Here is a 16,235-nt window from a genome sequence, read left to right as displayed (position 1 = left end):
GGATGTTTTTGAGGCAAAACCCGGCACGGATTTGGTCGAGTATTCTGGATTTCAGTCAAGAAAATCAAGTCTGAAATCTGGAATCCTCGACTGAATCCGTGCCAGATTTCGGGTTTTGCCAGATTTCGAACCTTGCCACTCAAAACCTACAGATTTGGTTGAGGATTCCGGATTTCAGACTCTTGATTTTCTTGTCTGAAATCTGGAAAAAAAAACAAAACCGGAACGGACTCGGTCCCAAGGATTCCGGATGTTGTACCTGTAATGATGTTTATTTTTGTCCCCCTGAAAATGTTTTTATTTCCTTCCAGGCCACCACCACCACGACCTGTACCTTCAAGACCTGCTCCTACACCCCAAAGGGTTTAGATTATTATTACACTTGACGCTGTACGGGACTCTGTGCAGACAGTTCTATTATGTATGCTCATTTGCAATCTCGCTCCCGCCTCCCAGAGTGTCAACAGACTTTACTGATTGAGCCATACTAAAGTTAACACAACGCTTCTGCATTGTACATATGCTTCATTTTCCCCCCCAAGAAAGCCTTGTCTGCCGTTACCAATCTTCGAAGGAAATTGCAACTGAATACCTCCTACACGTTTTTAAAAAAAAAATAATTGTCTGAAATGATTGTAATGTTTGCTTTACTTAGAAGAAAGCCTGCTGTTTCAACCTATTGAAAGCTCGCCCACGGTTACTAGTTCTTGAATACATGATGCACAATAGCATGGAGGGGAAATCTTACTACTGACGTCTAATTTATTTTAGTGTTTTGAAGATTGCAATATATTGTAGCGAGCAGTGTTCCATTACTCTTGACTTTTTTTTGCCCAGTGGAAGATTCTGACAGAGGTTTTCAACAGAAGGTGCAATAACTTCCATATTGTTCTATCACTGTGGTGAAGAGATCTGTCTCCATTGGCCCATTCAGAAGTCCTCGTGATGCCTGCCTGCAACAGACCAGAATGGGAATAATTTGTCTTTTCAATCCATCTTTTGCTGTGTCCTTGCAACTTCTGGAAAATATGTGCCTCTTTTAAAGTGAGTGTATGAAATCTAAACATTTTTCCGTCTGTTTGTGGGGTCCCCAAATGTGACACTTTCGTGCCACTTTTCATTTTATGTTTTGCTTCTACACCCTAGCACAGTTTTTTCTTGGGTCCCTTGCTGACACTCCACAAATAAGATGGGAGGCAGCCAACGTCAGCCAGTGCTGCATTGTAATTTGCAGCGCGGCGATATTGAAGGTTGATCTAGGCTGATTTTGACTTGAGTTTTTTTTTAAAAGAAAAAAAAACTCTTCGCCACTGGGTGCATATCATGCAGTGAATTTTAAGTGTGAACCTATATCTGACCACCATGTGGTACAACATTGCCTTGCGTGTTAAATTAGCTGCTGAAAAGTTGCTTCTCGGTACCACTGGCAACTCGGGAGAAACGTGTTGGTATAAATAGCCTCCATATGCAGAGGAAGCCACTTAACATACACATTTTTGCTGCAGTGTTGAATGTTTTTATCAATTATTTATCAAAAGTATCAATTTTTTTTAAAGGAAATGTTAATGGAAATTTCATTCTGTACAGTACACATTACTTGCATCTGGTACTGTAAGGCTTCTCTCTATCTCTTGCCGAGCTCCTGTATATTGCGCTGTATGCCAGATGCTATTGGTAACCTAGCAGAATTTATTCAAAGGTAGCATCAATAGCAATGGTTAGCAAAAATGTTTTTGCCCAGCATGTCTGATGAGTACAGTACTTGGATAACGGTTGTACATTTCCTGTTGAATAATGTACGTACCCTGGACAAATGGCATGTGAGATGTCTGCTGGAATTTACTTTGACAACGTGTTGACTAAGGTTTGCTTATGAAATATTGGATCTTTTCGATTGGCATTTCTGATTCAAGTTATCTTGATTTGTTTGTAATATATTCTGTAAAGCAAATAGATTTGTAATGTACAACAAAATACAAAGCAGATTTGTATACTCCTTTGATTTGGGATGCCGTTATATACAGGATCATTAGTAAACTAGTAGGAATGCATTGTTTTTCAGTAAACGGTTCTTGGCTGATGGTGTTGCAAACCCTGGTCTATGTAAAACCTTTTTCTGCCATGTTTCAACAGAAAAAAAACTGACTTCCCCAAATAAAACGCTGTAATCCTAAAAGATAAGCACAACGAGTAACACTTTAAAATCTATGATTTTGGAACTATGGCTGGAATTTGCAGAGGAAAGAGGGTGGGTTGGAGGCGTGAGGGGAAAGTGAAAGTTGATAAAATGTGAACCCCAACTTTCACTCCGCGGGGGGGCTGCCAGCCCGCCAGCCCACTGCCAGGAGGTGGGTTGACAATTTACATATTATAATAAGGCCTAAGGCGGCAACTTTACTGCCGGCTGCAGGTTTTACTGTGGGCAGCCAGGAATCCTGGGCTCGGGATTCCTGGTGGCTGGAACAAGACAGCCTCAGCCTCGATAAGAAATGCTTGTGGGCCTGGAGGAGCAGGAGTGCTTCCTCCCAAGCTCCCCCACCATTAGCCTGGCCTTCCCTGAGGTCGGCGATTGTACCCTCCATCCTTGGCCCAACACCCACCTCATCCTGTGGCCACCTTCTCCGAGTTCCCCGCACGACTGGAAGACAGCCTGTCAATCAGGCTGGCCTCCGGGCGGGGAACCCGACCCCGACATCGCACACACGCTTGTGAGTTAAAACTCCACTGCGTGCAGGGAAACCTGACGACCTAGATATCTTCCCCCCCCCCCACCCCCACCCACACTGTGCAGTGGGACCCGGCAAAACCCAGCCCAATGGGTTCATTCAGGAAGTGATAGCAGACTCCAGGAATAAATTTGGGCATAAACATTCAGTCATTGGGTAGCTTCAACATGCTCTCCACTTGAGAACATGACTTTCCAGGAAATAACTGGATTTATTCCTGGAGTGAGAGGTTTTTCCGAGGAGAGATTGGGTAGATTGGGCCTATACTCTCTGGCGTTTCGAAGAATGAGGTGATCTCATTGAAAATATAAGATTCTAAGGAGGATTGGCAGGGTAGATGCAGGGAGGATGTTTCCCTTGGCTGGGGGGACATCTAGAACCAGGGGTCACAATCTCCGAATTAGGGTCGGCTTTTTAAGACTGAGATGAGGAGAAATGTCTTCACTCCAGGTTGTGAATCTTTGAAATTCTCTACCCCAAAGGGCTGTAAATGCTGAGTCATTGAGTAGATTCAAGGCTGTGATAGATAGATTTTTGGACTCTAGGTGAATCAAGGAATATGGAGATCTGGCAGGAGAGTGGAGTTGAGGTCGAAGATCAGTCATGATCTTGTTTATCTTGAAGGCTCGAGAGACTGTATGGCCCACCCCTGTTCCTAATTGCTATGCTCTTATCTAATTGACAGATGAACAACATTCAACCACCTTCTTTATTCCATTATGCCCATAAAAAGACTAATTTGAACATCAGTTTTAAATGTATAATTTGAACATTTACTGGAATCTGGCTGGAGGAGTGCATTATAAAGCTCTTGGGATTTATGTCCCAAATAATAAAATAATTTGAATTTCACAAATGCTTCACAATATTGAAGCACAGTCCCAGGCACATTGCTTTTGTAGCAATGATACAAAGATTGTACCTTGCAATGAGCCAGGTGATTGCATCAATGACCTTGGGTGCGTAACAGAGAATGCTGCCAGCCAACAGCTGGGTGCTCTTCCACATATAAGTTTCACACCAAAACACTATATATACTACATAAATGACCACCTCAGAGTGAGTTGAATGTTGTAACCCAACTATAGAGTTTTAGAAAACCTATGTAAACAGATAAAAGCTTTGTTGGTGGGGGTTACTTAAATTGGCCGAGGCCATCGATTGATTTGCAGCAGCATAATTCACTCCCAGGTATCCATCGCTTTATATGTAACCAAACTCTCTTTTCTTCACTTGAATATTTGCACTTTGTGTTTAAAAATAAGTAGTGTTTTACATTTTTCAAAAATACTGTTTTTTCTTAAAAGATGTAAAGATATTATGCGCCTGTGGATTACAAAGGGCTTTTATTTAATCTGTATAAAGAGCAATAATGAAATAAAGATGATTCTTTTTCTAAAGCTGAAGTATTCATTTAATCACATCATACTGACTGCAGCAGTTCAAGAAGGCAGCTCACCTCCACCTTCTCGAGGGCAATTGGGGATGGGCAATAAATGCTGGCCTTGCCAGCGACGCCCACATCCCGTGAATGAATGAAATAAAATCCAATCTGAAAGTTTAAAAAAAATGTGTGTGTTGATCATTTTTGACGAACTGTCACCTTTGGCCATACTTGACTTGATTTGTTTTATCCTCCACCCCACAACTTTTTCCTTTTCCTTACATTTTAGACAGCTTTCCCAGCATCTTGCAACGGAGCAGACAGAGAGACAACCTGCACCACTGCTGCTAGTCTGTTGATTCAGCTGGCTGGATAATGATTGCGTCTTCCAATTGGTATTCTATAATCAAAGTCTGATCGCAGAAACTTCTCATTGAAAATGTGCTCCTATTTCATAGAAACATAGAAAATAGGTGTAGAAGTAGGCCATTCGGCCCTTCGAGCCTGCACCGCCATTCAATGAGTTCATGGCTGAACATGCAACTTCAGTACCCCATTCCTGCTTTCTCGCCATACCCCTTGATCCCTCCCCCCCCCCCCCCCAGTCGTACATCTAACTCCTTCTTGAATATATTTAGTGAATTGGCCTCAACAACTTTCTGTGGTAGAGAATTCCACAGGTTCACCACTCTCTGGGTGAAGAAGTTTCTCCTCATCTCGGTCCTAAATGGCTTACCCCTTATCCTTAGGCTGTGATCCATGGTTCTGGACTTCCCCAACATTGGGAACATTCTTCCTGCATCTAACCTGTCTAAACCTGTCAGAATTTTAAACGTTTCTATGAGATCCCCTCTCATTCATCTGAACTCCAGTGAATACAAGCCCAGTTGATCCAGTCTTTCTTGATATGTCAGTCCCGCCATCCTGGGAATCAGTCTGGTGAACCTTCACTGCACTCCCTCAATAGCAAGAACGTCCTTCCTCAATTTAGGAGACCAAAACTGTACACAATACTCCAGGTGTGGCCTCACCAAGGCCCTGTACAACTGTAGTAACACCTCCCTGCCCCTGTCCTCAAATCCCCTCGCTATGAAGGCCAACATGCCATTTGCTTTCTTAACCGCCTGCTGCACCTGCATGCCAACCTTCAATGACTGATGTACCACGACACCCAGGTCTCGTTGCACCTCCCCTTTTCCTAATCTGTCACCATTCAGATAATAGTCTGTCTCTCTCTTTTTACCACCAAAGTGGATAATCTCTCATTTATCCACATTATATTTCATCTGCCATGCATTTGCCCACTCGCCTAACCTATCCAAGTCACTCTGCAGCCTCATAGCATCCTCCTCGCAGCTCACACTGCCACCCAACTTAGTGTCATCCGCAAATTTGGAGATACTACATTTAATCCCCTCGTCTAAATCATTAATGTACAATGTAAACAGCTGGGGCCCCAGCACAGAACCTTGCGGCACCCCACTAGTCACTGCCTGCCATTCTGAAAAGTACCCATTTACTCCTACTCTTTGCTTCCTGTCTGACAACCAGTTCTCAATCCACGTCAGCACACTACCCCCAATCCCATGTGCTTTAACTTTACACATTAATCTCTTGTGTAGGACCTTGTCAAAGCCTTCTGAAAGTCCAAATACACCACATCAACTGGTTCTCCCTTGTCCACTCTACTGGAAACATCCTCAAAAAATTCCAGAAGATTTGTCGAGCATGATTTCTCTTTCACAAATCCATGCTGACTTGGACCTATCATATCACCTCTTTCCAAACCTGACCTGAAACTCCTTTTAATGGGCTGCTTTACACTCTGAGTTACTTTGCTGAAGTTAGAAAACTGAGGGAAAATGGCGCAAGGTCTAGAGTATTGTTGGTTGGGCGATGACCATTGAGGTAAGACCCAGCTCCAAGATGATGCATGTGCACCTTCGGGTAGCTAGGCCAAGATTAGCACAACAGGAAGCAGGCTGCACAATGGCTAAGGATAAGAGGCTGATTAAAATGGGGAAGAAATTTGCAGAGCAGTTATTAACTTTGTAGCAAGGAATTCAGATGGTCTGCGTTGAATGTGCCTATAAAACAATGGAACCTCCAAAGTATAAACAATGCCACGGGAAATCTGTTCGTACTAAGGTTAGGACTTCAAAATAAGAAAGACTGCAAAGGAAACCAAGACATTTTTATGTCTTTCGCCTAACTACGGTTACACTAGAAAATGTAACCAGACAACAGGGGACAGATTCAAGCGTACACATGGAAGTTTTGGAGAGATAGCAGAAATGGGCTGCCAGTAAGGATAATTGAATCCAGGCCATATGACTCATTTAAGAAACGTAGAGATACTGTAACAAAAAGATAGGGTTGGTATTCTGGAAGGGTGAAATCAAAGTAGGCTGAAGGGCTCTAATCTGAATCAATTTTGTACCTTTGGGATTGGGGCGAGAGTTGAGATATGATTACCTTCACAAGTGAGGCTAGCTGGATAATTGTAGATGAATCATGTTACAGTCAACACACTAATACAAAAGCAAAATACTGTGGATGCTGGAATCTGGAATAAAATCAGAAAATGCTGGCAATCTCAGCAGGTCGTTGACCCTTCGTCAGAACTGGAGTGTGTTCGAAAAGAACAGATTCTTAACAAGCACTGAAAGGAAGGCTGACACTCCAGTGTACTGCTAAGGGAGTGCTGTACTGTCGGAGGTGCTGTCTTTCGGATGAAATGTTAAACCGAGGTCTCGTCTGCTCTCAGGTGGATGTGAAAGATACTATGGCACTATTTCAAAGAAGAGTTAGGGGAGTTATCCCCAGTTTCCTGGCCAAATTTATCCCTCAATCAAAAAACAAGAACTGATTATCTGGTCATTATTACATTGTTGTTTGTGGGAGCTGGCTGTGCGCAAATTGACTGCCGCATTTTCTACATTACAACAGTGACTACACTCCAAAAGTACGTCATTGCCTGTAAAGCACTTTGAGATGTCCGGTAGTCGTGAGAGGCGCTATATAAATGCTAACTCAGAGAACTTCCCCCAAATAGTATTTTTCATGAATTCGTTCTTCTTCTCCATTTTCCACCCTCCTGTCCTGAAGGTGCTAACTCCTACAGACTACAATCCATGCTGATTCAACAAGCAAGGCACACTGTAATAGGAAATGTAATTTTTGCAGTTTTAAAAGATCCTGTAACTGAGTTTGGAAATGTGCATCTGCTCGTAAATGTCTTGAAAAACACATTATTGCATGTAGTTTTATAATTTGTGATCGAACGTGAGCACAATGACAATCATATCTAGCACATTTTTAAGAAAAGTATATAAAAGCTTAACTAAAAATAAAATAGTAGAGGTAGACAAGATGTTATCTGCTGAGTTTGAAAATTTTGCTACTTAAAATGTTAGGCGAGTTTTACTTTAACTTTATATAAACATATTGGACTGATGTGGTCTACTACTACTCATAAATGGCATAATTTATAATACTTTAAGCTTAAGAGTACTTCTGCTCTTAGTAACAGTCCCTAATAAAACTTAACTGATACAGTTCATGGACACCAGTGCACAATCATTATAGAAACTATTTTTGGAAAAAAGGGGACAGTGCGAAAAAGGCGCCACAATAGGAAATCTGGACCACAAAAGTGACGCCTTCCTTTAAGACTGTGAAACAATAGTAGACTGCGGAGTTCAATACAAGGAAACAACTGGGAGGCTTCACTAAGTGCAACTGCTTAATCTCCAGAACATGTTGTACAGATCCTGAAAACAATGTGAAACCCAAAGGTAAGGGTGGTTCTTGCAGTCAGTTTATATCTTTGTATGTATTTTCTATTCATACACAAGGTCATTTCTGTTTAATTATTCGGCTGTTAGTGTGATCTCTCCCCTCCCCATAATAAACACCGTCACATTCTGAAGTAACCTGTAAAATATATTTTCCAAGTACGAAAACCTGTGCAAAATAGCATTGGCCCATAAATTGAGGTCAGCGGTGAGGCAAAGGCATTTGCCGCTGGCCTCAAAGTAAGCTTCCCACAAAGATCTCGCCATTTCTGTGGCGAGAGCGTCAGCTTTTCCGATGCGCAGTTGAAATCAACATAGTACAGTGGGAATCCCCTAGTGCGAGCTGCTGTGATGTCAACAAACTGTCCAAGCAGCCAATCATAATGCAGAATTCTCAGACAGCAAACCAGGAAATTAAAAGCACTAATAATCAATCAATCACTTTTTAAAACTTTTACAGAAAGCAAAATAAAGATTGGGACTTATACATTGGGTTAAGATAGAAGCTGAAATATCATGAACAAACTTAAAAACATTTTTAAAAATTAATTTTAAAATCTAATAATTTTTAACTTTATGGAGAAATTTGACATCCCCCCGCCCCACCAAATATAAAATTAATTTTTCAGGGCCAGAACGGTTGTTTATCAGTAGTTATTGCTCAGATTGTCATTAAAAACCTAATTACACCTCATTTGAATGGGTCTAACTTTTTATGGGGTTTCTAACAGCAATATTTGTTCAGAAAAGGGGAAGTTTACGTCAGATTAATGGTTTTACTGATTGCCAGCTCTGTGTGTGGGGCGGTTCCCACAGTGCAGCCAGTGTCGCAACAGTGAATGACAGATCGCAACTTCAGGATTTCCACGTTAGGCTGCACACGCACAAAATCCTGAAGTTGCGGTCAGTTTCCAAGGCGGAATGATGGCGAATGGTGCTAGTTTGCCGACGTCATGACCACAAGTTCTGGGCCATTATCAGCAGCACAAAAAGGGTGTTGTGTCACAAATCACATCTACCAGAAACTTTTAAAATTCTTAATACAACCTAAGAAAACAAGTATGTCTGCTGCCATTTTAACTTACTCGGTGCCAAGGAAAGGTTGACCATTCATGGCGACTTGTGGAGCGGATTGTTCTTTCCTCATAAGGGGTTAAGATGTTTTACTGTCTCAAGGTGTATGCTTCAGGAAAGCTGGGCCCTTGTATCCCAGCAGACTGAACCTGTTATAACACCTGTCCTATTATACTTTAAACAAAATATTTCTATGACAGGTACAACATCTGGAAACCTCGAGACCGAGGCCATTCCGGTTTTTCCGGATTTCGGAAAAGAAAATACAATGTCCCGAATCCGGCAACCTCGTGGTTGATTTTGGGGTATTTCCGAATTTCGGAGACAACCCGACGTCCTGAATCTTGAAACCCTTGGGCCGACTTTCGTGTATTTCCGGATCTCGGAGACAATTCGATGTCCCGAATCCGGCAACCTCGAGACTGGGCCGGTTTGCGAATTTTTTTGGATTCATGTTTGAAAAAGGTATGTACAGCTTAAAAGTCCGGTTTTCGGGAGATATTTCCGGATTCCGGACAACGATGTGCAAGCTGCACAATGTCTGGTTTTCGGACAATTCCGGTTTTTAGAATTTTGGATTCGGGACGTTGTACCTGTACTCACATTGATATTTTTGCAAAGAAGCAAAGGCCAGCGATACAAAATGAGTCACTGCTCGCTTACCAGTCTTACTCATCTGTTTGCTCATGTCTTGCTTTTTTCCGGAATATTAAGAGGCAAATGTGGTCCCACCTCTTTAATGCTGTATGCAAAATGCAAATAAACAATAGGCATGTACCTTGTGTCCCTTCTGTTAGATGCAGCTGACTTTATCTCTATTTTCTTATCTTGTGAACCATTTAATTTAATCTATCTGTCCTGGATACTGCCCCTGAAGCACTGAGTCAATTTTACATTTCTGCCGGTCATTTTCATTTAAAAGGCTGTCCAAACCAACCAGTTCTAGACCTAGAGTAAAGTCCAACATACGGCCCACTTTGTAATGTGTGTTGCATGGTCTTCGTGCTAACAGCTCTGCCTGCTGTTAAAACAAGACTTGCAATTGAAACATTCCAACATTGGTGGATAAGTATTTTTTACTCTGGAAATAAATCAAGCAATGGATAAAGAAGAAAAGGAAGCAAGAGTCACACATTCCATAAATCTGGATGAATTTCATGTTTGCAAAGAGTATGGGTTTGTTTTGCCAGATCCATTGGTACGTATTTGTTTTTTTACTCGTGTCAAATATTGAATCGTAATTTCATTTCTGTTTGTCGGTCAACTTTCTCAAGACTTTCAGAATGCAACGAAAATGAGCACATTTTTAACATGAACATTTGCAGGCTTTTCACTCGGAGATTTAATGATCACTATAGATACAGTTGTGGACGCTTTTCCTTTGTATGCTTCCAAATAAAGTTTTTACTTCGCACTCATTGCCTTCATCTGCAGCTGAATTCAGAGGCTGGTGGATCACATTGAGGACCAACTATCACTGCCATGGAAAACTTAACACATTGGGAACATTGTCTTTAATTGCTGCTGAAATATCAACTGATGAAGTATCTTTGAAATCGTTTATACAGTTTCAAATCAAAAATGTCACAATCATTGGTTGACCTGTAATACTACAAATGTTTTGTCATTGATTTTATCTCACCATTTTTCAAGTAAATATTGCAATAACGTTGGCTGATTCTATACGTGTATGGCTGTCAACACTGTGCCCTTCAGTTGGGGTTTCAAAGTGAGCTGTTATAAGAACTCCGGGTACTTGAAAACTTGTTAAACTAGTAATAGTGCTACTTTATTTTTTTATTCACATGTATCCTGCATATTGAGGACACTGAAAAATATCAGCTCAGCTGTATGCAGATGCTGAACCTTGGTGGGCTGTTGGGAAATAGGGTGATTTTAGAGGAGCAGCAATAATTGCGCGTGTTACTGGCAGCTTTTGCAGCCGCGATTTGTGCAACTGTACAGAGAATGGAGGAGTCCATCTCCAACATGAGCACCACCATCTCGCAGGCGATGGCGACGATGTGCTGTTTCCTGGAAGGGATGGCCACCTGCATGGAGCATCAAATGCGCCAGTTAAATGAGAACATGCTTGCTCTCATTGATCTCATCTCAAGGAAGGATACCAACATAAACTTGGGCGTTGATCACCCCATTGATGTGCAGCAAGGTGCTCTCCAGCTCCTGCTAGCAGTAAATCGGCCCATTATGAGGCCATCCCGGGCAGCAATGTGCGCCACTGCTAGTGCCATCTCCAGCTCATGTCCCTCATCCTTCTCCTTGTGCTCCCCCTGTTCCTCCTCCTTCGAAGAGGCTGTGCGCTTTGCGCTTTGCTCCTCCTGCAGCTCCAATCGTTGCTGCTGCACTGTTGTGCATTGCATATGATTCTGGAGTATCCAGGCTGGTGCGTACTGAAGGACACCTCCAGATCTGTCAAGACATCAAGTAGGACCTCAAAAGTAGTAATCTCAGGATTGCTACCAGTGCCACGTGCTAGTCAGAGTAGGAATCGCAGGATAGCTCAGATGAATACGTGGCTTGAGCAGTGGTGCAGAAGGGAGGGATTCAAATTCCTGGGACATTGGAACCGGTTCTGGGGGAGGTGGGACCAGTACAAACCGGACGGTCTGCACCTGGGCAGGACCGGAACCATTGTCCGAGGGGGAGTGTTTGCTAGTGCTGTTGGGGAGGAGTAAAACTAATATGGCAGGGGGATGGGAACCTATGCATGGAGACAGAGGGAAATAGAAGGGGGGCCAGAAGCAAAAGATAGAAAGGAGAATAGTAAAAGTGGAGGGCAGAGAAACCCAAGGCAAAAAGCAAAAAGTGCCACATTACAGCAAGATTCAAAAGGGACAAAGTGTGTTAAAAAGACAAGCCTGAAGACTCTGTGCCTCAATGCGAGGAGTATTCGGAATAAGGTGGATGAATTAGCTGCGCAGATAGCAGTTAACGGATACGATGTGATTGGCATCACGGAGACATGGCTCCAGGGTGACCAAGGCTGGTCAACATCCAAGGGTATTCAGCATTTAGGAAGGATAGACAGAAAGGAAAAGGAGGCGGGGTGGCGTTGCTGGTTAAAGAAGAAATCAATGCAATTGTAAGGACGGACATTAGCCTGGATGATTTGGAATCGGTATGGATGGAGCTGCGGAATTCCAAAGGGCAGAAAACGCGAGTGGGAGTTGTGTATAGACCACCAAATAGTAGTAGTGAGGTTGGGGACAGCATCAAACAAGAAATAACGGATGTGTGCAATAAAGGTACAGCAGTAATCATGGGCGACTTTAATCTACATATAGATTGGGCTAACCTAACTGGTAGCAATGCGGTGGAGGGGGATTTCCTGGAGTGTATTAGGGGTGGTTTTCGAGACCAATATGTCGAGGAACCAACCAGAGAGCTGGCCATCCTAGACAGGGTGATATGTAATGAGAAGGGATTAATTAGCAATCTTGTTGTGCGAGGCCCTTTGGGGAAAAGTGACCATAATATGATAGAATTCTTTATTAAGATGGAGAGCGACAAAGTTAATTCGGAAACTAGGGTCCTGAACTTAAGGAAAGGTAACTTAGACGGTATGAGGTGTGAATTGGCTAGAATAGACTGGCAGAGGATACTTAAAGGGTTGATAGTGGAGAAGCAATGGCAAACATTTAAAGATCACATCCCTGTCTGGAGTAAAAATAAAACGGGGAAGGTGGCTCAACTATGGCTAACAAGGGAAATTAAGGATAGTGTTAAAACCAAGGAAAAGGCATATAAATTGTCTAGAAAAAGCAACAAACCTGAGGACTGGGAGAAATTTAGAATTCAACAGAGGAGGACTAAGAGTTTAATTAAGAAGGGGAAAATAGAGTACGAGAGGAAGCTTGCAGGGAACATAAAAACTGACTGCAAAAGCTTCTATAAAATATGTGCAGAGAAAAAGATTAGTAAAGACAAACGTAGGTCCCTTGCAGTCGGATTCAGGTGAATTTATAATGGGGAACAAAGAAATGGCAGACCAATTGAACCAATACTTCGGTTCTGTCTTCACAAAGGAAGATACAAATAACCTTCCGAATGTACTAGGGGACAGTGGGTCTAGTGAGAACGAGTAACTGAAAGATATCCTTATTAGGCGGGAAATTGTGTTAGTGAAATTGATGGGATTAAAGGCTGATAAATCCCCGGGTCCTGATAGTCTGCATCCCAGAGTACTTAAGGAAGTGGCCCTAGAAATAGTGGATGCATTGGTGATCATTTTCCAACAGTCTATCGACTCTGGATCAGTTCCTATGGACTGGAGGGTAGCTAATGTAACACCACTTTTTAAAAAAGGAGGGAGAGAGAAAGCGGGTCATTATAGACCGGTTAGCCTAACATCAGTAGTGGGGAAAATGTTGGAATCAATCATTAAGGATGAATTAGCAGCCCATTTGGAAAGCAGTGACAGGATCGGACCGAGTCAGCATGGATTTATGAAAGGGAAATCATGCTTGATGAATCTTCTGGAATTTTTTGAGGATGTAACTAGTAGAGTGGACAAGGGAGAACCAGTGGATGTGGTGTATTTGGACTTTCAAAAGGCTTTTGACAAGGTCCCGCACAAGAGATTGGTGTACAAAATCAAAGCGCATGGTATTGGGGGTAATGTACTGACATGGATAGAGAATTGGTTGGCAGACAGGAAGCAGAGAGTCGGGATAAACGGGTCCTTTTCAGAATGGCTGGTAGTTACTAGTGGGGTGCCGCAGGGCTCAGTGCTGGGACCCCAGCTCTTTACAATATACATTAACGATTTGGATGAAGGAATAGAGTGTAATATCTCCAAGTTTGCGGATGACACTAAACTGGGTGGCTGTGTGAGCTGTGAGGAGGACGCCAAGAGGCTGCAGGGTGACTTGGACAGATTAGGTGAGTGGGCAAATACATGGCAGATGCAGTATAATGTGGATAAATGTGAGGTTATCCATTTTGGGGGCAAAAACATGAAGGCTGAATATTATCTGAATGGCGGCAGATTAGAAAAAGGGACCTGAGTGTCATGGTTCATCAGTCACTGAAAGTGGGCACGCAGGTACAGCAGGCGGTAAAGAAGGCAAATGGTATAGAAACATAGAAAATAGGTGCAGGAGTAGGCCATTCGGCCCTTCGAGCCTGCACCGCCATTCAATGAGTTCATGGCTGAACTTGCAACCTCAGTACCCCATTCCTGCTGTCTCGCCATACCCCTTGATCCCCCTAGGAGTAAGGACTATATCTAACTCCTTCATAGCTAGGGGATTTGAATATAGGAGCAGGGGGGTCTTGCTGTAGTTGTACAGGGCCTTAGTGAGGCCTCACATGGAATATTGTGTTCAGTTTTGGTCTCCTAGTCTGATGAAGGATGTTCTTGCTATTGAGGGAGTGCAGTGAAGGTTCACCAGACTGATTCCAGGGATGGCTGGGCTGTCATATGAGGAGAGACTGGATCAACTGGGCCTTTATTCACTGGCGTTTAGAAGGATGAGAGGGGATCTCATAGAAACATACAAGATTCTGACGAGACTGGACAGGTTAGATGCGGGAAGAATGTTCTCGATGTTGGGGAAGTCCAGAACCAGGGGACATAGTCTTAGAATAAGGGGTAGGCCATTTAGGACTGAAATGAGGAGAAACCTCTTCACTCAGAGAGTTGTTGACATGTGGAATTCCCTGCCGCAGAGAGTTGTTGATGCCAGTTGATTGGATATATTCAAGAGGGAGTTAGATAGAGCCCTTATGGTTAAGGGGATCAAGGGGTATGGAGAGAAAGCAGGAAAGAGGTACTGATGGAATGATCAGCCATGATCTTATTGAATGGCGGTGCAGACTCGAAGAGCCGAAAGGCCTACTCCTGCACCTATTTTCTATGTTTCTATCTGAAGCGCATCTTCAGCATGATTGATTGCTTGCTCTATGACACATCTGATGTCATTATAGCACTCCTCGGCCTCATTGCTTGGCCTCCGCAACGGTGTCATCAACTACATCTTCAGTGGATAGCCTTTATCTCTAAGCAGTCAGCCAGTAAGTCTATCTGGAGATGCGAAGAACGAGAGTGGGTGGACTGGCGCAGTGCGAAAGAGGCATGACAGCTACCAGGGAAATCTGGCACACATATGCAGGATGATCTTTTTATGGTTGCAGACAAGCTGCACATTGAAGGAGTGGATGCCCTTGCGATTTACAAACACTCCTTGATGGCCATGTGTACAGTCGATGTGGACATGTCTGCAATGACTTGGCATGATAGCCTGAGCCTCCCAAAGCACTGTTGCTCAGTCATATCCAGGAAGCTCATCTTCTGCCTGTATATCCTGTGTTGGGGGTAATGCATCTGGCAAGGTGCACCCCTGTGCTGATCCCCTTTCTCCTGTGGAGCATCAGGTCGGTGAAGAGAAGGTTTAGTACGATTGCTGCTGGTGTTGGTGTTGGTGTTGTTAGTGCTGGGGCTCATTTTGATCTGATTCTGAGTTCCAAGGTGAGACATGATCAGCAGTACCCATGCTGATCTAATAGATCAGAGGCAATATCCTCCAATGTACTGAGAGTGACTAGCAATGTGGTGGGAGTGGCTTCAGAGGTTTCAGAAATCACCTGCATACTCCTGAAAGCTAAACCTCTGCTTAAAATGGTGTCAGCAAGAGCCTTTCCCTTAGGCAAGGAAGCAGGTGTACGTTGTGATTATTTATGTGCTTTTTCCAGCTGTCACTTAATGAACTTGCACAATGGCTACAGAGCTTCTGCTTCCCCTTCACAGGGAGGTTCACGGGGTGCGTGAATCCCATTAAACCAGTTAAAGTTCAAACCTGACATTAAGAAGGCCGTTAACGGTCTGTAAATGAGCAGTTAACAACCTCAATGAGGTTGCCTGCCTCTCCTGAGTAGGTCTGTGGCACACCTCGAAATGTGCCCCAGTGAAAGGTGAAAGTTGGCAGGTTCCCGACACGCTGTCAATTTCTGCGCTTTTAATCACCGACCCCCCTCCAAACCCACACGTACTCCAATGTGAAAATTCCGGCCACTGTTTCTAAATAAATCAGGGGTACTGTTGTTCCACTGCTACACACGTCACCTAACAAACTTTGACCATTTATCTCAGGTAAATTACTCAAATATTTATCTTTTGATACTCGGTTTATTGGCTGGTCAGAATCAAAGTGAACAGGGGGAAAGTTTGTATTTTGCCTGGAAGCCAAATAGATCCTTTTCAGTATTTCACTTAACATTATAGATCAAATGCAA

At 43.1% G+C, this 16,235-nt stretch overlaps 2 protein-coding genes and 1 long non-coding RNA gene across 8 annotated transcripts in view; 2 read left to right on the top strand and 1 right to left on the bottom strand.

Annotated features, from left to right (window-relative positions):
• LOC139234964 (disintegrin and metalloproteinase domain-containing protein 9-like) overlaps positions 1-4,126 on the top strand; it is a 126,468-nt gene extending 122,342 nt beyond the window's left edge. For all 3 annotated transcript variants that reach the window (XM_070865951.1, XM_070865949.1, XM_070865952.1), the window contains one exon: positions 312-4,126. In XM_070865951.1, the coding sequence (XP_070722052.1) occupies positions 312-369 (58 nt within the window). In that variant the 3' untranslated portion in view covers positions 370-4,126. The remainder of the gene's footprint in view (positions 1-311) is intronic.
• The window catches only part of LOC139234966 (uncharacterized), an 83,397-nt gene continuing 67,829 nt past the window's right edge, over positions 668-16,235 (bottom strand). The window contains exon 3 of the long non-coding RNA XR_011588376.1: positions 668-953. This is a non-coding gene — a long non-coding RNA (uncharacterized lncRNA). The remainder of the gene's footprint in view (positions 954-16,235) is intronic.
• The window catches only part of ido1 (indoleamine 2,3-dioxygenase 1), a 56,281-nt gene continuing 47,866 nt past the window's right edge, over positions 7,821-16,235 (top strand). For 3 of the 4 annotated variants that reach the window (XM_070865954.1, XM_070865953.1, XM_070865957.1), the window contains exon 1: positions 7,821-7,907. The gene's annotated coding sequence lies outside the window, so the exon portion shown is untranslated. The remainder of the gene's footprint in view (positions 7,908-16,235) is intronic. The other variant, XM_070865955.1, reaches the window with a different exon arrangement.

Source organism: Pristiophorus japonicus, chromosome 22 (genome assembly GCF_044704955.1).
Source record: "Pristiophorus japonicus isolate sPriJap1 chromosome 22, sPriJap1.hap1, whole genome shotgun sequence".
In the NCBI taxonomy this organism is placed as follows: Eukaryota; Metazoa; Chordata; class Chondrichthyes; family Pristiophoridae; genus Pristiophorus; species Pristiophorus japonicus.
The sequence above is the reverse complement of the archived record's forward strand: the minus strand, read 5'-3'. Positions and strand labels throughout refer to the sequence as shown.